At 51.2% G+C, this 26496-nt stretch overlaps 2 protein-coding genes across 2 annotated transcripts; both read right to left on the bottom strand.

Moving 5' to 3' along the window:
- Positions 1-7084: 7084 nt before the first annotated feature.
- SAPIO_CDS3166 (uncharacterized protein) lies at positions 7085-8698 on the bottom strand (the record flags this gene model as incomplete). The annotated part of the gene is made up of 4 exons (XM_016786019.1): positions 7085-7505; positions 7578-7643; positions 7700-8200; positions 8304-8698. The coding sequence occupies 4 exons, from the start codon at positions 8696-8698 to the stop codon at positions 7085-7087; spliced, it is 1383 nt and encodes a 460-aa protein (XP_016644025.1).
- Positions 8699-22636: 13938 nt separating this feature from the next.
- SAPIO_CDS3165 (F-box domain-containing protein) lies at positions 22637-25536 on the bottom strand (the record flags this gene model as incomplete). Its single annotated transcript, XM_016786018.1, has 3 exons — positions 22637-23167; positions 23281-25125; positions 25237-25536. The coding sequence occupies 3 exons, from the start codon at positions 25534-25536 to the stop codon at positions 22637-22639; spliced, it is 2676 nt and encodes an 891-aa protein (XP_016644024.1).
- Positions 25537-26496: the final 960 nt, after the last annotated feature.

The following is a 26496-nucleotide window of genomic DNA, read 5'->3' as shown; positions in this document are numbered from 1 at the left end:
CACCACTGGCTCTTGCCTGCAACTGGCAAGAGCTTCACTGGTTGAAAGGTCCAGCATCGTGATTGCTGATGATCATCTTCACCACTTGAAGCTTTAAATTTAGTCCTCTCCGGACATAGCTGATATGAAATTATTCGCTTCCTGAGAAGCTAAACATTCACATGTATACCATTTCAATACATTCTGATAATAAACACACCTCGCACAGACATCTTGTGACGAATCCTCCTGCGAGCCGTTGAGTGGTACACGGCGCAATGCCAAACCGAACTGATATATTGCGAACTTATGTCTCGAGGCAGTGTAAAGTGCTTTACTCATAGTCCCCGCCCCCGGGGAGTTCTATATGAAGCAGCAACGAACTTGTTTCTCTCCCGTCCGACCAGTATGCCACCTAATCCCGTGCCGGCGTAATATTCCGAACGCGTCGAACCGGACGATTGGATGTGATAACATGCCGCCTGGGGAGGCCTGGGACTGAAGAATTCACACCTCACACAGATCATGTGGCCAGAAAAGGTCAAAGCCTCATGTATATGATATATACAGCTCCTTATCAGTAAGAGGGGGTTGCCGCAAACCCAACGGCAAGCTGACATGCCGGGGCGGGAAGTTGATATCACGGCTCCTACTGTGATGACTCCATCGCCGTGAAGGCGCAGCGACTATGTCCGAGGAGATGACCATTCAAACGGAACATCCCCTAAGAGCCCTTAGTTCCGGTGGCTATACCCTACAGAATTAGCTTGCGTCCGTTAGCTGTCAGCCGACAGTCACAGGCAAGCACGCAAAGGGGCGTGTACTTTGCAAGCGAGAAGCGAGAGTTGAGGAGCTGCGCAAAACAAGGCTGCGTCGCCTCGCCGGCATTCCCATCACACGACGTTCACTTTAAGCGACAGTCGCTGCCTGGGGAGGGGTATCCGTGGAGTTCAGGTTCAAAGACAACAGCGCATTGATGCGTTCGTCGCGTGGTTGTAGTCCTGACCTCCTCCCAACGTACGTAAGGAATTCGTACACCCACTGTAAATAGATCCTCGCATTGCCCTCTTCCCCAATTTGAGAATGGCGGCTTACGACGACGCTAATATTCGAGGTGGTGAAAGGAAATGCAACATGGTGAGACAACCCTCCGCCAAGGAACAATTTCCGCCTGCCCCGCTTCTCTGCCAGCAGGGCTGAGTCGAGCCAGCCAACAGAGTGCGTCGGAGAACGGAGTTAAGGCCATTCGGGTCTGCTCACCTCGACTTGTTCTCCGCCTGGCGACCCGACCCTGATGCCCGGCTCCACTACCGAGTGCTGCGAAAGACCATTCGGGTTTAACGGGGGGCCCCTAGTAGTTTGGGACCCATCTCTGGACAGGCGATGTCGATTCGACCGACATATCCCCGGTTGCAGGGTCCTGTTCTTCCTAAAAGGGCTAATGCTACTGGCATGGCTATGCCTAGCTCGTTCGTCCTTCATGACCCTTGGCTCCGACCGGGATGAACCTCTTCATCGTGATTGAGGCAAGTACGGAGTGCAATGAACTCACGTCGTGTAGTACTTCTTTATTGCAGAAAACCTGCCGTACGTCATAATTCGGTTCCGAGTTGGAGCTCTTCCAAGGTTATGTCTATCAATGTGAGGCAGCATCTTGTCCGGTTCAGAGATGGTTTAATCTTTTGTACAGCGAAGCTGTTTGCGTTTGATATTGAAATTCATAGATGGTTCTACGAAGTAGATGGACCCAACAACACCGAACACAGCACTGCGTCTTAACCACTGCTCTGCTGCATAAGGGGTCTTGTGATGATGAAGCCCTCCTGGGCCGCCTCTAGACAGGAGTACCTTCTCGAGCACACGTCTCCCCAGTTCTGTCATCGCCGTGATCCCAAATCCAAAAAGCACCTGAAACAAAGGTCCCCTTGATGATCGGGTACATTTATTAAGGTTAATTGCACTTTCATTCGGGAGAGGCTCAGATCACTGTTCTGGGATATGGCGACCGACGTTCAGGTACTGCCACCCGCCCCTCCCTTCTCCATACGTACTAAATCAAATCAAACAAACCAAGCCCAATGGCAGCTTGAGTTTATAATAGTGCAGTTGTACTTCGTAGTGGAGGGTTAGAAATGACAAAGCCGTGACTCGGTTCTAAGATTAGAACACCATCAGCAACACGAACACCATGAACGCATCGATGTGGAATTGCGGCGTCCCCTGCATGCTAGATTGCTAGAATGGAATGTATAGCCAATGCTAGAGCGACTGAACATCCGTGACTGGGCTAATATCAATGATAGCTCACAATTCCCAAATGCTAGGCTGCAGCGCCATGGTGGGCGTCTCTGTTTGTAAAGGACCATCCGGGGCTCCTCCCGAACCCATGATCTTGATGACCAGAAAGTCATTTCTCTCGATCATCCTGGTATCATTAATCCCAAGGTAGAATAATTCGTCGGGCAGCAAAGGATCTATGAAAGCCTTGCTTTACAAGTTTTCATGTCCATAGCCGGGTTCTACCCAAGATGATACGAATATACATGGTAATAAGAGGTCAATGTATCCCCACTGGGGACGATCTTAGATCCTCGAATAGGACGGGTTTACTGAGGTACCAATCTGCGAAGTAAAAGCCATCATCGGAAGGAGTAGGCGTCTTCGAACTGTAGTCACAGATGGATAACCAAGATCTAGAGGCTGCCTGGCAGTGAGGAAAACTTGGGCAGGCCAATTTGTCCCTTGTCTGTGGTGTCTCCGGATATATTTTTTACCAGGACGGGATCAATGTCACACAACATCGAGTCACCGTACGACATAATCGACACAGATGCTCCGCGGTAATGGTCCGTCGAAGTAACCCAAAAATACAGGTGGTGTAAAGATAGAAGAGTGAGGTTAAGTGGTAACCCGCGTTCGGTTACGTGCAATGTTGTAGGATGAGCCCGCGAATATATTGATGATACCGAATCTGCTGAAGTGTTTATCGTCGTGGATACGACGACCATTCCAAATGCATTAGGTCTTTGACTTCGTAGATTTGATCATTGCAGCCCAAGAAGTCATGGGGAGGGAGGTTCGAGTCCAGTCCAGGCCTCGATCGAGCGGTACGATTCGCGGTATACCGAGGGATTATTTGTAAATGCATGAGACCACTTTTTAATCCAAGCCAATGTCCTGTCATATTGCCAATGTCCTGTCATATTGCCAATGTCCGTCGGGTCGAGTACGTGGTCGATATGTATGTAACATTGATCAATCGATGCTTCCGGGCAGTGCCCCAATATGCCGCAATACTTTTCAAATCTCACTACGTCCGTAAGCTGGCGGTCTTCTGGAAGCACATGAAGACGGGCGGATAACAAATCTCCAAGCCCTCGCCGACATCGCCTGGCTGGCTGGCTGGAGCTGGTCATCCAAGGGTCTCATCCTCTGAAACGCTTCCCGCCCGCTCGCCCGTGAAGGAACCCCTGCCCCTATTCCCAATTCACACTCTTCGCTGTGATTGTCGGTATGAAGGAGAGTTTGTGTGGAGATTTGCGTTTCTCCAAACGTCCCTTGGTAATTAATATCACATGCAGTCCCCTCATCAATGTCACAAGATGGAAGCCGCTCGCGGATGTCACATCAAATCAAAATGGGAAGCCAGGCCTTCGTAATGATGAGTCGGAAAAATTAGAGGGGCTATATCGGGCGAGGCAGAAAACCTCCCGAGTCCCAGAGAGGCACTTATACTTCCAGGGTACCTTTTGGAACGTGATCCGTCTGTGCTCCCGCCTGGCTGGGCTCTCCCACTTTGTACACTAATACCTTGCTATTATCCTGGCCCTGCTGTAGGCACACCCCCGTATAAACAACACACAAATCACAACCCCCACCCCTCCCCCCATCTTTTGTACAGAAAACATACCCACAACAATTGATCAATTCCACCTCCTGGTCCTGTTCGTCTGGCCAGATTCGGCCTCCTTCGTACTTCGTCCTGCCTGCCACTTCGTTGGCAGTTGGACGTTGGCGCTGCGCTCCTTGATAGTAGCGCATGTAGCATTGATCGACGCCGCGGTGCTGCATAGCTCCAGCTTAATGCTCACCACCACCACCATGATCAGTCGGGCGCACAACATGTACTGTGCTTCGTCCTGCCTTATGGAGAAGATCATCTCTCTGCAACCAACTCCCATCAATCCTTTCCATTTAAGTTGAGACTTTCATTGCATGTTCCGGGCTGCCTGACCCAGAAGACATGCATGACAAAGCCCTGACAGGATTTGCATTTGCCGCCAGTGTGGTACAGCCCTTCGACACACAGCCAGAAAGGTGCTGCCTAGGTCGGACCGTCTGGCGTCGTGATGGGATGTGACGTCGCCCAATCTGGTGGGTGCTCCGCCCCAGCCGGGGATGGTGTTCTTGCCCAGCGCCTGTGTAACCCTTGCCGGCGCTTCTGTAAGAACATTGATTCATCACATCACGGGAAGGGTGGACAGCGAGATTGACAACTCACGACTGGCTGTCGTCGGCAGTTTTTGCACTCTAGGAGAGGCATGAGGGTGGCCGAAATGGACCTTTTGCTCCCAATTTCTTTCCCGGCCACCACAGATATCGATAAAGTATCAATTCGGGGGCAGGCTCCCACGATATTGAAAACTAAAACCCTTTCGTCGATTATTTGGTCCAAGATACAAGGTGCAGAGGTAAATGTCATGTGCGAGCATCACGGCCACCAAATCTAGGTACTTCGTCGCCAACGTGTCCGTCATTTTCATGCTCAGTCGGCCGCACACATGTCCGCAGGTAGCACCAGAGCCATGAGGCTGGGAGTGATCGTATCAGCACGCCCAAATGGTCCTGTCTGCCATGTTGATGCCTTTTGTTGCCTCGTGTTTCACGTTTCCCACGTGCATCTATTCCCCTTTACGAAATAAATATACAAGGTAGACTCCTGGAGTCATCGATGCACTTGGCCCGGAAGGGATTTTAGTCTCGTTCGGAACCGAAGAACTTGCTGATCGACAATCATTACAATCATTGATGGCACCGCCCACACCAAGTTTGCTAAAATGGTCGCCTCAAGGGACCCCAATCGATGCAGTATCACCAGTGATCCCCTGATATCCCAGTTTTAGTATGCAGTTATTGCCGTCCTCCAATTGATCAAGATCCAACCCGAAGCTCCACGATATGTCTGTCACCTGAGTTCCTCAGTACAAAAAAAGGCCCCCAACTGTGTTCAATTATAGATTTTTTGGCCCCCGACGAACCACCTCATAGCGCCGCCATCTTGACAGTATCAAATATCATTCAGTCTTACATCTTACTTGCAGTTGGGCATTGGAGGACGGATGCTTCTTTTCCGTGCGATGTGCGTCTCGCTGGCTGTACACTCCCCCATCCACTACTTCATAGTTCTCACCCAACCACTGCAATAGCATCAACCATCTATTGAATTTAGTCTTCATTTTTATTTTCTCCCTTTCCCCTCCTCTACGCCTCTTGTAGTTATTATTATCGTTATTATTTTTGCCCACTTCTTCTCCGTCTTTTATTAGCAACATGAAGGTCGAACCGGTATTGGGGGGATAAGCGTTGCATGCCCATACATGTAGGGGTGGTCTCATTTCCACCCTCCCGCCCAACCAACATGAGCATCAATCTGCTGCACAAAAGTAGGACACGACATGAGATGACAAGACGAATTGATGTCCTAGAATGGCGGATCTTGTTCTTTCTTTTTGTTCTACACTGCCCTCCTGATTACGTAGACTTGTACCACTGATGACCTACGCCTACCTCCACCCCTTTCCCCCCTTTTTTGGTGTAACAAAGTGTTGGCTGTTGGTCATCGATCCATGGCCACTGTTGATGCTCGGTACTTCCCGCCCCCATAAGGCGGAGACGACAAGTGTCTGGACTTTTGTGGAAGAGGTTGGGGCCCCCTCCGCGCAAAAGGAGGGAAAACAACAGAAATAGTAGCAGTAACATGAAGTTTATTTTGGGTCAACGTCTCTCTTCGATCTTGGTATGCCAAATGCTCGAGCTGTCTATTCCAAATGCAGTTCCATTGAAAGTGTAAGATTGATGGATTCAAATTGCTAGTACAAGAGGATGTAAAATCACTTTGACCCGCTCGATAAATCAATGTAGTTGTTCATCGCTGATGTTCCATTGTTGCCTGATCAATACCCGTTCAACTATTAGTTCACGGTTCGTTTTTCGAGATGGGCCCTCTTCTGTATGCTCTCTAATACTTCTCCGTGTTTCCACCACTTCAAGGAACTAAGCGCTGCCTGACAAGGGAAGAAACCCATGTCAGAGAAAATCAAATTAGACCCAAGACTCTCGGAACCGAGAATCGAGCAATCAACCCGAGCTCTGAAGAGGTCCAGCCGAGCAATGGAAAATCATCCAGTTCACAGTTTCCGGTTGATTCACGTCGTGTTGGGAGATCAAGTACAGCTGGGGTCAATGTTATTTCATCGACAACAAAAATGCTTGATTTCCTTCTATTTTCCCCTTCTTTTTTCCCACCATGGTGGAGACGCCACTAGACAAGAGAGATACGGCAGGTCAATAAAAGAGTCTCAATCAAGATTCGCTATTCATAGATCCAAAATCCCTCGACCCCAGTCCTCCCGGATATATTTTTACCGTCCCGTGGGCTTGGTTGCCCACCATCCCCCGCCAAGGTGGTCACAATCCGGACCCCAAACTGCAGAGCTGCGCAGAGCTGTGCAGAGGCGTACGGCGCTGCTAAAGATAGGGAGACAAATATTAAAGCAAAGAAATTAACTCCCAGGACACCACCGGTGTATGTATATCATCAAGACCATATAGAGCCACCCAAACTTAGAACCCCCCTTATCCTACCCAATAGGATCATCCGATGTGTTGCGCTGTAAACCACCGAGGCTTTCGGCCCCTCCCATGAACGCCAGTGTAGAAACCAGAAACCAGAAACCAGAAACCAAGAAACTAGTCATCAGGAATAATCCAAATAGATTAGAGGAAAAAGAAAATGATCGAGAAGAGAGAGTCGAGGAAGTCGGCGCAAAGAGTAGGTTAATAAAAGCCGAAGAAGTCAGAGGCAGAAAGCACCGTCGAACGCGGTTTAATTCGTCAGTGCTGGGTTTTGTAATTGCCGCATGTCATCCGCGAGAGAGGAGGCAGATGGTGACCTAGTCATCGGTTGGCCGGCATCGTCTGACGCGTTCCTCTTCTTGCATTTGCCTTGGAGGAGATGTCCGTTCCGCGCCGTCGTTCTCGTAAACTCGGCCCCACAGTTGGGGCAGGTCGCCTTAGCTGCTTGACCCGATTTCTCGCGCTGGTGTCGCAAAAGGTTGCTAAACGTCGAAAACTGTCGCCCGTTGCAGCCATGCTCCCAGCACTGCGGTTTCGGTCTGGTCTGTACCACTCTGACCTGGCCCGCTTCGTGTCCCGTCACAGGAAGGCTATTTGGCGGCATGCTCGGTGCCATAGAGTACATGAGGTTGGACTCGCTTCCTGTCGAGTACGAATTCGAACGTGGATGGCTGTTTATAAGATTAAAAACAAACGTTAGGAGTCAAGCTTCGTAGTCTTCATCGAAAGGGCGACCGTCCTACCTATAGTTCGAGTCTGGCGCTTGTAGTGTTGCGGGGTACGCCATTGGCATGGTGTAAGCGGGTTGTCTTTGAACCAGGGTCAGCACACGTAAATTGTTTACCCGATCCGTTTTAGAACTTACAGTGGCTGATGGGGTAGAGACGACGCGTACATCGGCACGTTTGACAAACCGCCCGGGTCTTGCTCTGGAAGTTGCTGAGAGTAGGGGGATAGGTAGCTTTGGCTGGGAACGGTGTTGGCGGGTTCGGCCAGCAGCGAGATGGGTGCCATGGAGGAGGTGTAGATGGGCATGTTAAGGGCAGAGGAAGAATCTGGAACGTAGGGGTTGCTGTTCGACCTCCTGAACCGGGAAGCGGATTTGTTGTCCCTCCGCACTTGGTCCATTTGTCTCTTTAGTTCTCGCTGTTCAGGGGTCAATGTAGAATGGCCCTGCGGGCTTCCTGTCCGAGATCTCGATCGGACAGTCGCAGCAAACTCTGCTTCGGCGCTGGAACCCAGAGCAAGGTCGTGTGGGAGGAAGTTTGCTGGGGTACTGTTTGGGCTCGTTGACATCACGGCTGGCCAAGGGTAAGAGTTTTGCTTGCCCATCGCGAATGTGGAATCAAGCGGGAAAGTGGCAGTTCTGCAGGGTAAGGTTAGCGCGAAAATCCGCGTCACCGAGACGACGAGAAAGGCATTCGGCAGTGCGCAGAGGGATTTCATGATGGGAGGGCTGAAAGACGTACCTCATCAACCCCGCAGTAGTTGTGGGGTCTGTTATCGTAGGGTCTACAGCCGTCGGGTCCTGTTCGGTCCACTCGCTACTAAGGATCTCGGGTGACAAGCCAGGAAAAGGAGAGTAGTTGTTGGGGAGAGAGGTGGAGAGGTAGTTGGAGGGGATAGGGCTGAGGTAGGGGGCGGAAGACGTCGAAGAAGAAGCCGAAGAAGTTGACTGCGAGGTCAGGCAAGGGCTCGAAAGCGGTTGACTAGCAGGGGAGTCGAAGTATTGTTGTTGAAAGTAACTCTCGCTGCAGTTGCTCACAACGGTTCCAGCCCTGGATCTAACCTGGCGTGAACCAGAGTCGTCGCAACCGTGATCGAAAAATCCAGAGTCCAGGATGGTTGGTGCAGGAGATGGCATATCGACAGACGTCAGTTGATACAAATGCTGGTGGGTACCTCAACTATGAGTGATGGTCCACCGACGACCAGGATGGTATTCCTTCTTGCTTTCCCCCGCTTCCTTTCACGTTATTCTGCACGTGTGGACTAATGAGGCGGCGAATGGAAGCGCATAGAGGGTATTCAGAGAGGACGCCGTCAAGCACTGGTTCTTGGTGAGTGAGCTGGAGTTGGATATGTGTGAAGAGTTGGAATAGTGTTGGGCGATGTGTAAGTGTGTCGAGTAGTGAAGGGAGGGGGCAGTCGACGATGACGATGAAGGTGGGCGATGGGTCCAGACTTATAGAATCTGGTTTGAGCAGATTTGATAGTTTGCAAAAAAGGGACTACTTGTATGATGATCCGGGGGTGGTTCTGTATAAGAGCGGGAGACGAAACAGCAGATAAGGCGGGAAATCCCAGTTGAGCTTCACGCGCGAGCCTTTTGTAGGAATCAAGCAAGCTCACTCTCAAGATCTCAGCCTCGAAGGACAGACTTCGTGTAGTTTGGAGTTCCTGGAGGATGTCGGCATCTTATAATTGGCAAGGGGCGGTACAGCTTGGGGGTGGAGGTACCGAGAATCCTTCTAGGGCGAGGGCCTTGGACCTTGGACCGCATGGCAGACAGGGTAGGCACAGATCGATTGATATGAGAGGACGAACATGATGTACAACACCATGTACTTAGCTTTGGGAGTTACTCGAAGGGGGTCAAGATTTGGAGTCAAACTAGTAGCCTACGGATATGGCACCCATGTACATGCCCATACACTCACGACACGCGGTGGTGCTGTGCGAGAGCGAGAAGACCACAACTTCGAGAGCAGGAGAGGCGAGGAGGGGAACCCAGTTACATCGACTTACAAGCCCGGCCCCAACCTGCCAAGCCCTTGATGATGGTTGCAGGTACCAGGGTACTTAGGGTACGGAGTACAAGCGTTGGACCTGGGGGAGTGAAAGAGGACTCGTGTCGTCGTCGTGTGGTGCTACGATATACTCGGAGAGGAAGTAGTAATAGCTGACAGCCAGGCAAGAGGAAAGGACGAGAGGGTCTGGGCAAGGTACGTGAGAAAGTACGAAGTACACGAGAAGAAGTGTTACTTCGAAGGGTCAAGTCAATTTTTGGCGTGGCTCCAGGGGAGGGTGTACAGTGTCGAGGACTTGGGGGGTGGGGGAATGGCCCCGCAAGGTAAACGAGGAAGGAGGCGCGGGGGGGCGTGTACGGAAGTGAGAGAGCACAGCTCACAGTTTCCCGCCCAAGAGAAGGAAGGGGTGGGGGGAGGGGGGTGGGGTGAAGAAGAGAAGGCAAGAGGACTTGGGGCGTGTAACACTGCAGCACAGGACTGGAATCGCCTCGCCTCGATCCCACTGATCCATTGATCAATCTGATGCCACCCAAATCAGAGCAGTGTTGGGGAAATCTTCAGTTCTCATCTCGAGAATCAATACTATCTGGCCCTAAGTTATAAAATCGGAATGCTATCGAAGTATCCGACCCAACGTACTTCATTCTACATACAAGACTACATGTACTTAGTCACCTCCGCAGAGCGGTAGTCAGTAGTGTAGAGCTCAAGCTCCTCGAGCATCGGTCAATGAACTACGTACTGTTTGGGGACGGGTGTTGGATTGCACAGGCCGGGCCCGAGCCGGGCTTGATTCAATACTAGCCAAGAAATAATAGCACCCAGGGTCAAATGCAAGAGGGGAGGGGAAAATTTCAAATGCAGGAGCTTCGACTCTTCGTTTCTGCAATGAGGCGTCTTCTTTACTAGTCCCCTCGGCCAAGCTCCATACCGGATTTGGATTCAATGCCATCGGATTCAATGTCTAAAAGCGTCCTTGCCGGTGATCTACAAGCGAGGGATCAAAAATATCCCTATCGGCCGTTAGCCTTTTAATGGACAGGCACTCTCACTCCGCAACTGCGACTGCGGCTGCGGCTGCGACGACATGTGGGCGGTGTCCTGAAAAGCGCGATACTCTCCATCTTGTCCCGTTTTCTGGCGCATCAATGTTCATTTTCAATATCATTGATGGGGAGACGGCAATATCACGTCACGCACTCTCTCTCGGTCTCGCCCATTTCCGGACATTACATTGACAGATGTCGAAAGGACAAGCGGACGACTGAGAAAATAATTTCAGATCACTGCAGGCTGCAAATATGAAGTGGAGTGTACGTACTATTAGTACCGTTTCATCCGTCATCACCGAGTCTACCCAGACGCACGGGTTGAGTCTGATGAGCCCAAGCCGTCCACAAATTCTCGAACGGGGAGGGAAGGGCTTGAAACGGGCGGGATGTCTGTTGGTGCTTAGAAATGGCCGAATCTGGTCCAATGCCGCTGCACGCCGTTCCTCCACATCATATACATGTGCCTCATGTTCAGTAGCCCAGGAACCCGCCTCGAGAGATTATTTGTGTTCCCAGCCGAAGTGCATGAGATATTGGAGTAACACTACAGCCAGCAAGGCTTGTCATGGCTTGTTGGCACATTTTAAACACAAGAACAGGAGTCAAGGATTGTGCAGGGATTCCCATCGAGAAAGTTCCCTACCCCTTCTCATCAGAGCATAAAGGAGAATAGTGACAGAGCACAATCATAGAAAACCAGCGGCAGGGGAGGACCAGGATGAATCCGGTGGCGGTTGTCGCTGTATTTTTCTCTTCTTCTCTTTTGACATTAGTGACCCAGTGTGGAGAGCAAAGCTCGATCCATTTAATCATTCGACATTTCTAGAAGCTGAAATTTGTTCACCTCCAGACGCGAAATTTGATGTCAAAGTCAAACCGCCTTATGCCCGGCCTCTTCCGCGCCGATTTCAACTAGGAAGCCGGGGTTGTCCGTTTGGTCCATTTGGGAATATGGGGAGAATACTTCGTAGAATCTCGGACCAGTCAATCTTTTCCAAATGGGACCTAGCCACTGGGTCTGGCTAGGCCAAGTGACGCACTAGATCAACGATCGATTCAGGCGGAGAAAAATGAAGACGACAGAGACAATCAACAGCCGTGCAGCAAGCGCTTCCGGGGAGACAGGATTAGCCTTTCTTGGCCACCTGGAAGGCCCATCTACAAGTATGCAGAGGTACTCGAGTCCAATACGAGTTTTTCTCTGCAGGAGAGGCTGCGATGGGGATTTGATTTCTTTTTGGCCTTGGTCTCTCCTTTGTTGTTTTTCCCCCATCCCTCGTCCCTGGTTTCTCATTCAGCCCCCCCTTTTGTCTGACCCCCAGACTGGCCGCGGCTGTGACAATGAAGACCCAAAAGACGCGCGGGTGTAGGCCAAACCGGCGGTCGCAGGCGGGCAGGGCTATGTGGTACAGGTTCACCACCGGGTCGTTTCCTCGACCCTTAGACTGTTGTACAGGTACTATTATCTGTCCGGATGAAGGAAGATCCATCCATAAATGAGGATGTCAATTACCAATTTGGCCCCATCCATCTGCAAGGTCCACATCACATCTTGCCAGCCGTTCGGTTGTCTCTGCCCAGAATTCGTCCGTGGTTGATTCAAGCCTCTGGAGCCGTTCACACTCGCAGACTCATGGAGGTCTTCAACTTTGCAGACTAGCCCGGCATTAGACTTCCCCGGTAAAATTACATTCACGGCCGTAGTCTGATGGCTCGATGCCCGACATCGATCGCACCTTGATCTGTTGCCAAATTTAGCAGGACACGCCATTGTCATCGCCATCGGCATCGACCCTCGTCCTCGTTCGTTTTTGTTTTCGGCAGTGATAAGGCAGATTTTTGCCCAGTGAGGAAAGCGGAAGGCTAAGCATGAAACATCGTATGCAGTGATGGATGCGTCCCCTAGACACGAGTTATTCGCGTGCCTTGCTGTGCCTCCGCTGTTTCATCCAAGTTGGCGGTGGCGCAGAGATGAGATGGCTTGTTTAACGAACTGGCATTGGTTGGCGAGAGAAACTGGCCGAGCGGGCGGCCGGGCGACTGTGGCCACTCTGGGGAAAGACCGTTTCCGCCTGCAGGCATGCAAGCATACGAAGTACTTCTTAGAAGCATCAAATGGAAGCACGGTCGAGAGGGATTAATGGTTTTTTTTTTTTTTTTTTTTTTTTTTTTTTTTCTCTTTTGGGCCATCTCCCACTTCAATTATTCCAGGATATCAACGAAGTACTTTGTACATGGCAGTTGCACAATCCACGTTGTGTACTTCGGACTTCGTACTCCGTCGATGCAGATCAGGTACATAACAATCGGGATCCAAGGGATAGCCAAGACTAACTCGCAGTCGCAGAAGAACAAGAAAATGCCAGCATTGGCATTTTGGTTTTAGGGCCACTCTCTTACCGGCGCCCGCCAATGCCATCGGTGACAGGCATTGATTTCTTTTGCCCAATGGGCATGCTGGAATCTCTCCCCGGTTACTACTCGGCGGGTTGAGGACAGAAGTTCCATTGCCGCGGGAAACTCTGAAGTTCGAGTCTAAGCCCCATAAGATGATGCCCCACACCCTCTCCCATACGATATTGACATTGTTCCAACCTAACCCACATTAACATTAACATTGAACGCACATCGATCAGGCGTCGTCGACTTTTAATCACTGATAATATGTTCATCCAGTCTCGCTGATAGTGCGGAGGCGTCCAAGGCTCTGCTAGCTGCAAAAACGGATAGTTATATGCCCCGACTGGCGCGGCGTTGCGGGCGCCCAATGCCACCTCGTGGATCAGTGGAGACTACTTTCAAGCTAATGGCATCCATGTCCTATCCGCAGTCCATTGATCAATCTGCTCATCTGAAGCCTTTGTTGTGCACATTGAAGTACGAAGTACAGTACCCACTGCTTTGCATACTCAGTACTGCTACCACCGCTCACTATTGAGAGCCAGTTCACGAGAAGCTCCACCGTTTGTCCTGAACGGGTCCACCCACTTGGAAGTAGGGAAACATTACTATCATGCACAGTCGGACGCAAGTCGACGCCTTATGGGTAGGACAACTCCGTGGCTGCAGAGAGTAGGGTAACAATACGCGACAGAATAGCCGTTAGAGCTCAAGAGGTAAGTCCGCCCGTCCGGAAACAGCTCGGGGAAATAAAATCGAGGCACCAAGACGGGTCGCAAAGAAAGGAGAAAACAGGAAGTGAGACAGAGAGCGAAGAGAAGATAGGAAAAGAACGCATCATCCGTCATAGGACGCAACAACACCGCTGGCCAATCAAGGCAGTTATCGGTGACGGCAATGTCGGGCCCTGTAGGGTAGACACCTGCTCTATCCGTACAAGCACGCTATGTACGTAAACTAGGAACAAAGCTTGGGGGTGTTTGGGGAGCGCCAAGCAATGGAAACAGGGAGACGGTGGACGTGCGCTTGACGATACGTACCCCTTTTGTCCCCTCCATGAAAAAGAGCTTGATCTCGTCGATGCCGTCGTGTTCAACGTGGTGAGGTGGGAGCAGCACCACTAAGCTAATCCCAACGCGGCGGTGTGGTACGACTGTAGCGGCCTGTTCAGAAGAGCCAGACGGCTAATACTACCAAGGAATGCGACGTTGGGGACCCGTCTCCTCGTCTACTCCGGAGTGTAGTGTCCAGATCCGGGTCGCGTCCTCTTCCGCAATTTTTTGGCCGCCTCTGCTAATACCTAGCCCTTGGACCCGGGTGTCTAATTTGCGCCTGGCTGATTACTTCGTGCTGCGATCGGCAAACATTCGAACCCACAAAACCTCGTGTGCGAACAATCAAATAGCCGAGCTAAAGAGACCTATCATGTCCTTCGTACGGAACATACAATGATCCCAGCAATGGTGTACACTACACTACACTACACTACCCTCTTGTAATCTTGTAATATTAAAATTTTTTCTTCGCTGGATGCAGTAGTGGAGGGTATGTGTATGACGAAAAGGCAGCACGAGATGATAAGTGGGGTAACTAGGTTGATACTAAATGACCCTATTTCAAGTTAAAATCTGTGCATGTTTAAACTAGTCCAGGCTATCGAGACGACGAACTTCTACACTACTTCGTGCACTACGGTACAACACCCTGGGTGAGCCTGGTGCCGCGTAGGGCCTGGATTCATTGTTCTGCGGGTGTGTCCTTCCAGCTCAGGAAAGAAAGTGGATGGGGGGGAGAGTCCGTGCCTCTACCATCACGCCGGGAAACGCGACACCCAACGAGCGAGAGAGAGAGATAGAGAGAGATTATGAAAGTGAAGGTAAGGTGGAACCAACACTTCCATCAACCCTTCTTTCCCCCTGGATTCAAGTGATCGTGACGTGGGGAGGTGGAAAGAGTGAGGACGTACGCAGTAGCAGCTAGGCAAGCACCAACAGCGCCATTCTCAGAGTTACACCAGTATCGACGGTCCCAAGAAACCTGCCCCTGTCTGGTTGTCAGAGACTGTACTTCGTACGTCTTCTTCGAAGTCATTACACCATCACGGCCATCCTAGGAGTGACAAAACCCCTCATTTAACTCTCTCCCATGATGGTGGAGTGGACCAAACAAGGGACATTGGTCAATGAGAATTTATGAAATAATGCTTTGGAGCCCTGGATCGGGGAAAAGTGGGAGCAGCGGGTATTTCGCACCGGTAGCCTGTAGGGTCCCCTTCCCCGTCTTCCAGTTCTCAGCCGATGGAACGTTCGATATATTAGCAAACACGGGGATAGGAAAGATCCATGCCCGAATTGCACAGACATGAGTAAGCGGTTACTATGCTTTTCTGCAGGGAGAATGCTAGCCTTGCCCGGAGGTTTTTTTTTTTTGTTTTTTTTTACCTGTGTCCTCGGATCTCAGATTAATGATATTGATACGTCCCATCCTACATAGTACGAAGGAGGGACCATGATAATATGACAGCCCTGGATGAACGATGGGGTATATCTATACCCATGGTTTCAAGATATGTACATACCTCTCCAAGCTCATTTCATCTTCTTTCTGGTAATACAACTTGATCGCATGAGCCCTGATAAAATGGGATGAATAGATGACTGTCTCTCTTCGGACTTAAGTCTCCGACAGACTAATATCTCATCGTGCTACTGCGAATATTAGACCATGAGATGTCTGTCTGGTACGTGCGCTTTGGGGCGTCAGAGAGACAATCCTCATCATTACCCACATGTCGCATGTTTACCAGGGCGATTCTTGTTCAGCAAACCCTGTGAAAGACCCTGACAATTATTGGCTCATTCCTGGAAAGGAGGAGAATACATACTTGTACTCATCCATTATTACAATATTACACTACTGCGAAGTATGAAGTAGCATTAGGAAAAGCAGGGGATCGGTCTCTCGGAACCGACATCACAGACACAGAGAGACTCGAGTCAATTTCAACATGACAAAGTACTTCGTACACTACTCCGAACTTCTTCAAACGAGGACAAATATGCTCATCCCATTCTCCTCCGCACCCTCCGCGCTATACGCCCACACCAAACCTACCAAGCCTCCGTGAACAAATGAGGTAGTGTCGTGGATTTCGTCCTGTATGTAGTAGTGTACACTACGAAGTACACTACAAAGGTAGCATACACTAAACTACGAGTGGGTTAGTTCAGTCCCAGCACAAGAAAGTAGTACTTATATGAGTCCAGAAGTACTTCTTAACCCACAAGGAGGTACATTGCGAGTCTCGGTGTGGGCTGTGCTGGCTCGGGTACCTGGTTTCGGAGTTTACAAGTACGAAATACTTCGCGGTCTTTGACCAGTGCTGCCAGAGATTTCCCGACCAAGAAAGCCTCAAGACACTATTTTAAGTCGAAAAATCTGCCTAGCATTAATTAGCACTAAGTTGTACCTTTTTCTCCAGGGCACGCTAGTCTAGCGGGTGCGGCGCATGCACATCCGAAACAACCTAGAAGCACCATACATCATACTACATCCAAATTAATTTGGCCCTCGTCTCTTTCGTCTCTTTCTGTTTTTCTTTTTTTTTTCCCCTTCCATTCGACATTCCTGTTCTTTTTCGGAACCCAATTGTCAGGTGCTTCTCACTATAGTGGTTCCCTTCTGTGGAGAGCGCCAGGGATGCGGCTGCTCACTTAGCCTTACACCGTTGACGGCATCATCGTATTGACAGAGGATCCAAAGGCGCAGTCGAAGAACATTAGAGATCTGCCCTATCATTCATCATTGTCGTGGGAAACGGCCCCTTCCGCAAGCTTACACTATAGTCGGCCCCCAGATGTCTGACCTACTAAAAATAATCTCGCGTGGGGTGCTGGGAAACTTCCTGTCAGTGGCTTGCTTGAAGATGTCAATGCTAGATTAGGCACGATTTTCTTGACAATGGGGTACGACGGCGGTTCCGAATACCAAGGGGGCCGACCTCGACCATCCGGGGACGATCGTCAAGCCCGTCGCCGAAAATGCCACAGCTTCAGTGCCAGTGTTGATTGATCTCGACTATGCTTGTGCTCCTCGGCACCGAGGCACGGCAGAGAATCCGGTTCATGAACACAGAATACGCAGTTCATCAATGTCTTGCATGCACGGGACATTCTGAAGATTTTAGTATGACATTAAGCCAGATGCATCGCACGAAACAACAGCCTCACGTTCCGTCTCCAACAAGTCACGCTCTAATATTAGCTATCCGCCTGGCTACAGACAGAGCAGAGGGAAGCAGAGGACACGACGATGGCGATGGTGCTACGTTATTCATTGATCAGGTTGATCTGCTTCCGCCGAACTTCTGGTTTTACAAAGACAACTGCGACTCTGAGCCTTGATTGCTAATTCATGTCCTTTGTGCGTGGGCCAAGACGTCTTCGCATTGCAACCCTCGTCAACTGCAATGCCACCTCTGGCGAGGGTACAGCCTCTTAGCCTGGTCTGGCCCGGCCATCCCCTACCCCTGTCGATACAGGGCATCAAGTCTTGAAGATATCCATTGATCGCGAATCGAAGAAAACCACTCGACAGGGTACTTCTGTCGTCCCAGAGTCCCAGGCCCTGCCGCCCATTCTTACGGACGTAAGGTCTGCGAAGCAGACCACGCTAGTGGCTTGGGAAGTTGCGACTACGACTTCGGCTCTAGTGCATCGAACCGACTTTTGCCGCTCCACTGACAAATTTTCTCCAACGATGCGCGAAGTAACTACGTCCTGACACCATCAAACTGATAGCAAATCAGTCCACACCCTTTCCCTTTTCACGCGTCCCCCTCCCCCCCAGACCCAGATGCCCGTCACCCCCCAAAATGGGCAGGAAAAAAGACACGGAAGTGGCCCCTACTCCAAGTATGCTCCAAGTAAGCAGACGCCGACAAATCCGAAAGATCAACCATCGACCCAGCCCGGCACATGCATGGAAGCCTTCAAACCCCTGCCGCTCAATCCATACTTGTCAAGTCTTCCTGTGTCAGGGCCTCTTCGTGCAGGCTACTACCCAACCTGGTCCCCATCGCGGGTCCCAGCCAGGGGTCACAACGCGGCCACATTAGCAGCATGGTAAGGAGACGAAGTACATACGTGCAACGAGTAACAATTGCAGCTGCCAGCGAGCCTCGTTACTAGCGCTTAGAGACTCGGTGTTCCACACGGAAACACCGCACCGGAGGCGAGCAAGGATATGCCTCAGTGGCTGTTTTCTCTCATTTCCACCGCTTCCGGTACGTCGTGGAAAACAGAGCCATCAGGGTGCACTGGGCGGGGATCCACACAACAAACGGACTTGTAGACAGCCGTAACCAGCTGGCGTAATCAATTTACCTAACGCGGTTTAGCGGGTCCCGGCCAGATGGACTGGAAAGGGAAATGACCAACCATCAAACCGTGATGACCTGCCCTCTCGGATGAATTCGTCTTCCATGTTAGAAATGCACCGGCTCTGAATCCACCCTACTTGCGATTCAAACCCCATAAACGTCATTCGCCAATCCAGCAGGAGAGAAAATTCTCTTGAGCTGCAGGGTGCAGCAAGGACAAGGATCGAAACGGGATCAAACACACTAGTCTGTTGCAGCACGATAACAGTGGCATATCAATTGATCTCTTCTACTCTAGCAATACGAAATCCATCATCCGCCTTGCTAGAGCAAGAGCAGGTCGGACGCCGACGCCGACGCCGACGAAGGTTACTCTCCTCCGAGGCTGGTCGGCTCCTTATTTGCCCGTCGTTGAACCCACCCCGCCAACTGGAACGCGACAATGGCGCGGGGCGGTGTGGGAAGCGTAATTTCACCAAACCACACTCCGTACGTCTTCTTTGAGAAGCCTGTTCGATCAAGGGTCCTGGGCTCCCTGCAGTGGCTCGCCCAGTTTATAGGGGCAAGCGAAGGTTACTACTTCATACGTGCATAGTCTTACCTTCTCTCTCTCCTCGGGTCGGTGCACATTTTTCCAGCTTCGTACATGAAATAGGACATTAGTGACAGAACCCGATCACCCTACCGACATGAAGGTACAGCTCGTGGGAGACGCCCTCGGACCCAATGGCGGCCGCCTGTTTCCGGACCCATGTCGCGAGGCACCGACTGATTGGGCACGGCTTTTGGATCCCCACCCTACCACACCCATCATTGGTTCGATTAGACGCCGAAAGTGGGGGGTTACACATATCTCCAATACGGAATAACCGAGAACATCAAATCATGAACCTCCCTGGTGGTGGGCCAAGCCAAAATCCATGTCCCGTCTTCATCTCAAGTCCTTTTGACCTCAACACCGGATACCATCCCATCGATATGGTTGCGGGCGTACCAATTCCATGACCAAATCTACACCCTCCTCCCAGGAACCCGGACATCTGGTCCGGGCCAAAAAGATGGCGCACACGAGGTTGGCCCCAACCAACGGCGAGGCACTTTCCAGGAGGGAAGATGGCGCCCCCCCTTCGGGAAGCGTGGTACTTGCACGATGCGGCCGAAGGTCATGCCATCCATACCTTAGCTCTTTTGGTTTTTGTTGGTGCGGGTAACCTACGTAAGTGGCCACCATCCCAGTGCATCTCCAGCGCACTTCTATTGGAGGCATGATCTCGACTGGATGGATGTCGGGCGCGGCGCTGTGTTCGCCCATTCGGCATTTCTTAATCGGCATGGCTCTGATTGAGGTACGGGTCTCCAGTTGAAGCCGAGCGGCGAAAGTCGTTTTAAAGATGCCTTGGCGATAGAGGAAGGCGGACGGATGAGTGCGGGAGATGATCAAAATATTGCCGGACAAGAATTGCCTCGCTGCAGACGAGTCCACCATGTCTCTATGCCTCAGCTCGCCTGTGCTCTGTGAGGAGAGCACACCCATTCCCGCCGATTTCATTCTTTTTAACTCTCCTGTTGGGAAAGCTATCACCAACAGGAGTTTAATCTATGAAGCTCAGTCGGGGTGGTCATGTAGCTTGTACCCTAGCAATAAGGTACCTTAGCCGTTCCGCCAGAATTGTTGACTCGGCGCACTTTCTCTTTTTGGAGAAGAAAGGTGACCTCTCCTTTCATCTTTGCGCCCTTTCCACAAGGGAGAAACGGCAAGTGACGCGCCTCCTTGCTTGATGGATCGGATACGCGCGATATGGGCACGTTCGTCGTCACCTGCATCTCACGAATGTGACTCAAGTCGGCAGTTGGCTCAACGAGAACACATATATCTTGTAATTGCATTGATCTTATTTGCCTTATCATTCATCTCCTCCAACAGATGAATGATCTGATTCCGCGCCTGCCGCTGATCACAAGTTGCCTGCCAACATTGCATCATCCATGGATTTTGCCAATCCAGCCAGCCTCCACCGTGAACCCTTGACTCGCCGTCTCCCCTCATCCCTCCCACTGCAACCAGGTCCGGGAGCCACCGCTTAAATCGCCTATTCGCTCGCTCCCCTTGGAGTGGGACGAATTATCTGGAAGTGATGGCCAGGATGGGCGAGACCTAGCGCGGCCACAAGCGCCGTGACAGGATACCGCGCCGCACACCAACATGAGAGATCAACGAGGCATTCTTCTCCCGTGGGACCTTGCACCAGTCGGATGCAGTCGTTGGGTGTTGAGATGCTGCAGTTACATCGAATTTCTCAATAGGCAAGGAGGAAGGGGGGGAAAAGTTCCAACGCTAGATGTTTTTTTTTCCTCCGGGATCTTTTAGGTTGGGGTGGGTGGGAGCACTCGGGCTCGGGTCTCGACTACATGCGACCGCCGGGGGTAAAGGAGTTTTCTTCATGGATTGGCTAATCTTCTTGACGAGTAGAGTTGCGTATATCGGCCTCTTTGCCTACCCCCCCAAGGATACGGGGCGCTTAAGGAGACGTCGTGGACATCAATGACCCGGAAATTCTTGATTTTTCTTGTGGATCAGTTTCCATGGCAGACGTTTCCTGCGGGCATGGGTCATGCGCATTACTTGCTGTGCCTCTCAAAGGGGGCCCCCCGTCCCAACGTGTCTGTCTCACCATTTTTTTATTCTCTGAGTTACTGGATACCTCATCCTTGCGATGCCTATCCCCGCGAAATAGATGGACCCAACGCGATGTGACAGCCCTGCCCCCCCTCCCCGCCCGCCACCCCAAACTTAGCGAGGCAGACTAGAGTTGTCTAGCAGTGTAAGACTGCGAATAGGGGCGGAGTCCCATTTGAGCTAAATGTCAGGGTTGTCGTGTCATTTGGGTCGCAGTGGCTTTGCGGCGAAGGATCATCTGGGTTGATCAAAAGGAGCCGAATGCGTCTACGGCGCGGCGCTAGGGCGCTTACTAGTAAAAATGTCTGTGGGGAGGACTCGGGGAGAAAGGTGAGAGGGTGACCTGATGATGGCTTGAGTTCGTTAACTTCTTTTTTTTTTTTTTTTTCTCTCTTTTTGTTTTCCCTGATAAGAATACTTGCGAGTGTTGCGGTCGTTTTTAAATCAGCCCACCTCGGTGAGAGAAGAGTCCCTCCTTCAGACCCAAAATCTCGAGAATACCGTCGAGAAGCCTAAGGAGGAGAAATGAAAGCATTGTCTTTTTGCCTTTTAACAAAACCGCCCTTCGCCAATTTCCTCCTTACCAACACCGTGTTTGAAAGATGAACCAGACCTTGCATCAACAATTCAACATGAGAGAAGAAAGAAAAAACCCCCAAAAAGGTGGGAAAAGGTCGGGCGATCCGAAGGGGCAAGTGATATTCGGATAACCCTGGAACGAAGGACGGGGTTCCAAAGTTTGGATTCCTCGAGACGAGAGTCAAAGTGTGGGTGGCCAAAAAAAGAGAAGAGAAAAAAAAAAAAAAAAGAAAGAAAAAGAAAACTACTCGGGTACGAAGTCTAGTTTTCTTTTCTAGCTAAACTTGTTGGGACGGACTGCATTGATGGCAACGTAATTCCGGCCGGAACGGGCTGGTGGAGGTGTGGAATCCTGCTCGTTCCTGACAATATTCGGAGGTCGGCTCATCTCGTTTCCGCAATAGCCGTGGTGTCCCGTTGCTGTTGCCGAGCTAAAGATCCAATTGTTGGGTTTTTTTTTTCAGTTGGAGACTGAAATAAAAAAAACAAACAAGGAATGAAATGAAGAGGGATCAAAATGATGTTTGTCTTGGCCTTGGCACGGGAATGAGAAAATCCCGGCAAGGAGAGCTGGAGTAATTAACAATGGAGAGTCCCTGGATGGGACACGAATGCTGGATGTGGGCATCAGAGGAAACGAGAGTATAGAATTGGTACGGCAACCGGAGAAGTGGAAGAAAAAAAAATAATAGCGAGTCAATTCTCCGAGTGGTATCAAGTTCCTTTCTTTTCTTCGCCTGTAAGTGTATATCAGAAGTCTCTGTGTCCCATTGCCCTTCTTACCCGTCGCGACATTATATCCATCATGATCGTTAATGTTGCTTATTGACCGATCCATATGCTCAAGTGGAGCGCTCTTTAAGTGAAAAGAAGAAGGAAAAATATAAATAAAAAAAAGACAAAAAGAAATAAAAAACAAAAGGAGGTGAAAAGAGAACGGAGAAAAGCAAGAAACCCATTCCATTCAAAGCGCCGCATACCTAGCCTTAAAGATAGAAACTTCATCATAAAACAGAATCTCCCTGACTCGGAACTCGCACCGGGGCAGCGCAAGATCCACATCGTTCAGGGGATCCGCATCCGAGTCGTGCGCGAGAGACGTCTCGGATTCCGCGCCATCCAAAACAACGCTCGCGGGTGTCGCGCCTCCCTGGGCACTCTCGACGGTGGAGACCGAGACTTGACTGGCAGTATCATCGTCACCGCCGAACGAGGAGGCATCACTGCCCTGAGCAGGGCTGGATGAAGAATCCACAGAACCTCGTCTGGCCCTCCTAGCACGAGATCTGGGTTCGGATTCGTAAATTTCAAAGCATTTGCCCGAGAGACCGACGTAGCAGAGCTCGATCTCTGGCCGCAATGTTATGATGTCTACAAGCTGCAGGGCCAGCTCTTTAGGGTTCGAGTTGTAAGCCACCCTGTCGGTAAGGGCGATTTCGGGCAGGCATAGAGACCTTAGGTGAGGTATATTGGGGAGCCTTTGGAGGAAAGGATGCTGCGAGAGAGTAAAGAGATGAGAGTCAATAACGAGAAAATGAAGAGGGGGATCGCAAGGGCATATTGCCATGGAGGACGGGGCCATTTAGCGTTGCATGTCTCGGGACTTACCCAATCCTTATAATACATGGCCATTGAGAGCTCTGTCAACCTTGGCATCTTTCCGCTCGTGAGATACAAGACCATGTCGGTCGTCGGTGCCCAATGACGCCATCTGGGGCTCTCGAAGTTACTAGTATTTCCCCTACGCCTTTCTGAGCTGTCCAGCAACAGCTTTCGCAGACTGCCACGGTGTCTAACTATGACAGACTTGAATATCGAGTCGATACTGACGCTGCGACTTAGTGAGTGGCGGCGGTCATGGAGAAACAGAGATTCGAGGGAGTTGGGGGCCAAGGTTTCCTTGATGAAATTGATCAAGGCTGTGGATACCTGGTCGGTGTGGATGTGCTTGAGGGCAAGGTGGTACTGAAGGGAACTTGCTGGCGCTGCCTTGATTGCATTCGCATCTTTGATCCCGGGGATGTTGGATGTCGGCGCGAATTTCTGCTTCAAGAGCTTCCAGAGATTATCATGATATGGGCAATCAAGAAGAGTAAAGGTCGTGAGTGTTGTCCAGTCAATCGCCTTTGTGCAGACCTGCATAGAAAGCGGTACCCGCTCAAGCTCCAGAGTCCGCAACCTCAGCTTCCCTTCCAACTTCCGGAAGTCGCCGCCACGAGACTGGGCATTCGCGGGCTCATCTACTGCTAGTCTAGGAGGTACATAAGGACGGCCTCGTCGTTCTGGGGACGAGGGAACCGGTGTGGTTTCTAGGATAGGAACGACGTGGCCTGGAGAAGGCAAGGCATCACCGGCGGCTGATGGGTGCGTAACTTCGACGTAGGAAACAGGCCCTACTTCGGCCTGGGACTGCTGAGCCGCTGATGACCCACTATTATCATCCGCTTTCTTCGGCGCCTTGCGCCGTATATCATAGATCCTACCGAATATCACCCCGAGGACGCCGCCCAGCCGGCGATCTCCGATAGTGCTTGCGCCGGGCCAGTGAGCATTATGGTCGACTTGTTCTAGGTCAGAGCCGTCCCAGGCTTTGACGAAGTCGCGGTGCGTCACCCGAGAGCCTATGCCAACGCGGAGTTCCCGGAGCCGAGACTTGGAGCGCTCAATCAGAACAGACATTTCGTCCAGGTAGGCGACGTCATCAATTTCCAATACCGTCAGACTCCTGAGAGGCGGAAGCACACTAAAGGTTGGGTACTCCACGCGGCTGTCCCGGTAACGCATAGGAGTCAACGAGTGGGGTTGTGGTTCAAAGTTGGATGGGAGGAGGATGCCAATAGGAGTTAAAGTTGCCGATGATGGGATAACCGTCTGGCTAGCCAAGTCTGGACTTTGGCCATTGTCGGATTGCGTGGGGTCATCGTAGCTGTCATGCCATCGAACCCACACTCGTTCCAACTTGGATTCGGCATCTGGTGAGCGATCTTGGTGAGAGGCCAGGGCTAGGAAAATGTCGGATATCACGCCGGTGGGCATATCCCAGACGAAGGTTTCCAGATTCACCATCTTCTCGACTGCGAGGGCAACAAGAGTGCCCAGCATCTTCCCGCTCTCCTTGGAGATGAGATATTCAGCTACCCAGTCGGAAGGCCCATTTCCTAGCGAAAACTTCCGGGTGTATTGGGCATAGTTGCTCTTCCTAAGCTGATGAACCACCGCAGTCGGTGTAGACGAGGAGTGGTTGCGTAGTAAGTGGGCGCGGTGGGCAAAGGAGTTGCCAAGACAGAGAGTCGAGAGACCATAGGTGAGGGCATCGACGTTCTTAGATTCGGTAGCCTCGGCATCGGAATCGGGCCATACTATGTCGAATCTCGAGTAAATCTGCGGAACGGCTAAACTGTGAAGCGTTGAATTCGTCAACGCAAGGGATGTAAGGTCATTGGTATGCGTAACCTAAGCCCGGTCAGACAACGAAAGCGAAAGACGACCGGGTCAATTAGCTTATGCTAAGCCCCGGAAGTGGAGGGGGCTGGATGGGGGGTTGGTGGAATGAAGTTTCCTTACCTCATGTACAATCAGGCGAAGGATATCTACAGGCAGCTCAAGCAAGGTAAGCTTCCCGCTGCGTTCTGCTAATGTCTTGCCAACAACCTCTTTTCCTTTGAGGAGCTTCTCGACAACTTGCTTCGGAGCAGTCTCCTGCCGGGAGGAGCTGGCCGGGAGCAGAGGTTGGGTAGGGCTGACCTGGGAGCTTTCCTCGGATTGGGAATGGCTGGTCGGTATCTGAGGATCGAAGGGTGTCGTGGGTGATGTGCTGTTGCTGGAGGTGTCGGCAGATGCCGTAACTTCTGACGGTTTGGTCATGTTGGGGAGAGAGAGAACGGTGAGGGCATGCTTCATAGAAGGTCGGTGACGAGGCTGAAGAGGGGCGACGGAGGAAGGCCTCCCGCACCGAGTTGCTGTGGGTGTATTGACGGGGGTGCGGGTCGATGGCGGAATCTTGTGGGCTACGCTGACGATAGGGACGGAATCGCGATCCGAGTTCAGCGGCGAGGGAAGGGTTTGCTATGATGGGCGCAACCAGAACTCTGCCGTGTCGGATTCGGGAGTCGGCAAGGAACAATTGGGCCTTGCTCTATGCGCTTGCTGCTCCTCGAATGTTTTGGTCGGGATTTATGCAACTGTGGTGGAAGGGAAGGCTGGCTGGGTTGGGGGTCAAATCTATGACCAGGCAGTCAGCAGCAGTTGCCTATCTCTAGCTGTGGTTGACTAAGCGTGAGTACATTGATGAGAACACGGAGAATTACTGGGGCCTTCCAGCAATAGAGTCTTGACTCCTTCTTGCGCTTTTCCCTTCGGTCATCACTTAAAAAAAGCACTACAGGTGATGAATAGATGGAAAGGGCAATGGAAAAGCCGAGTATCTCTCGCCCTCCGCCATGATACGCCGTTTTCTTTTATTATCTTGAACTACTCATACCTCCAGTTGGAACTCTTACCTATCCGGGACCTGCGAAGTTAGTGAGAGAAACACTGCTAAGACCGGGTTCCACGAGAACGATCGCCCATGGCCACAGAGAGCAACCGGAGCGAAAAGCGACGCCGCATAAACCAACTCCAGCCTAGCCTCAAGATCTTCCGGAAGCTCTGCCCGTCTTCACGCATTCTCGGGTTCGGGTTCGGGTTTGGAGTCTACCGGTACTCACGTCGACTTTGCCCAATGACACCCCTCCGCCACCTCATTATTTGACATGGGGGGACGGTTTATCTTGGTAGCTCTGCCTTTGTAGAGTCGTTATAACCGATGATGTAATTGGTGTGCCT

Source organism: Scedosporium apiospermum, assembly GCF_000732125.1.
Source record: "Scedosporium apiospermum strain IHEM 14462 chromosome Unknown SEQ_SAPIO_0088, whole genome shotgun sequence".
Lineage (NCBI taxonomy): Eukaryota > Fungi > Ascomycota > Sordariomycetes > Microascales > Microascaceae > Scedosporium > Scedosporium apiospermum.
Note: the sequence above shows the minus strand (reverse complement) of the source record. Positions and strands in the feature narration are given on the sequence as shown.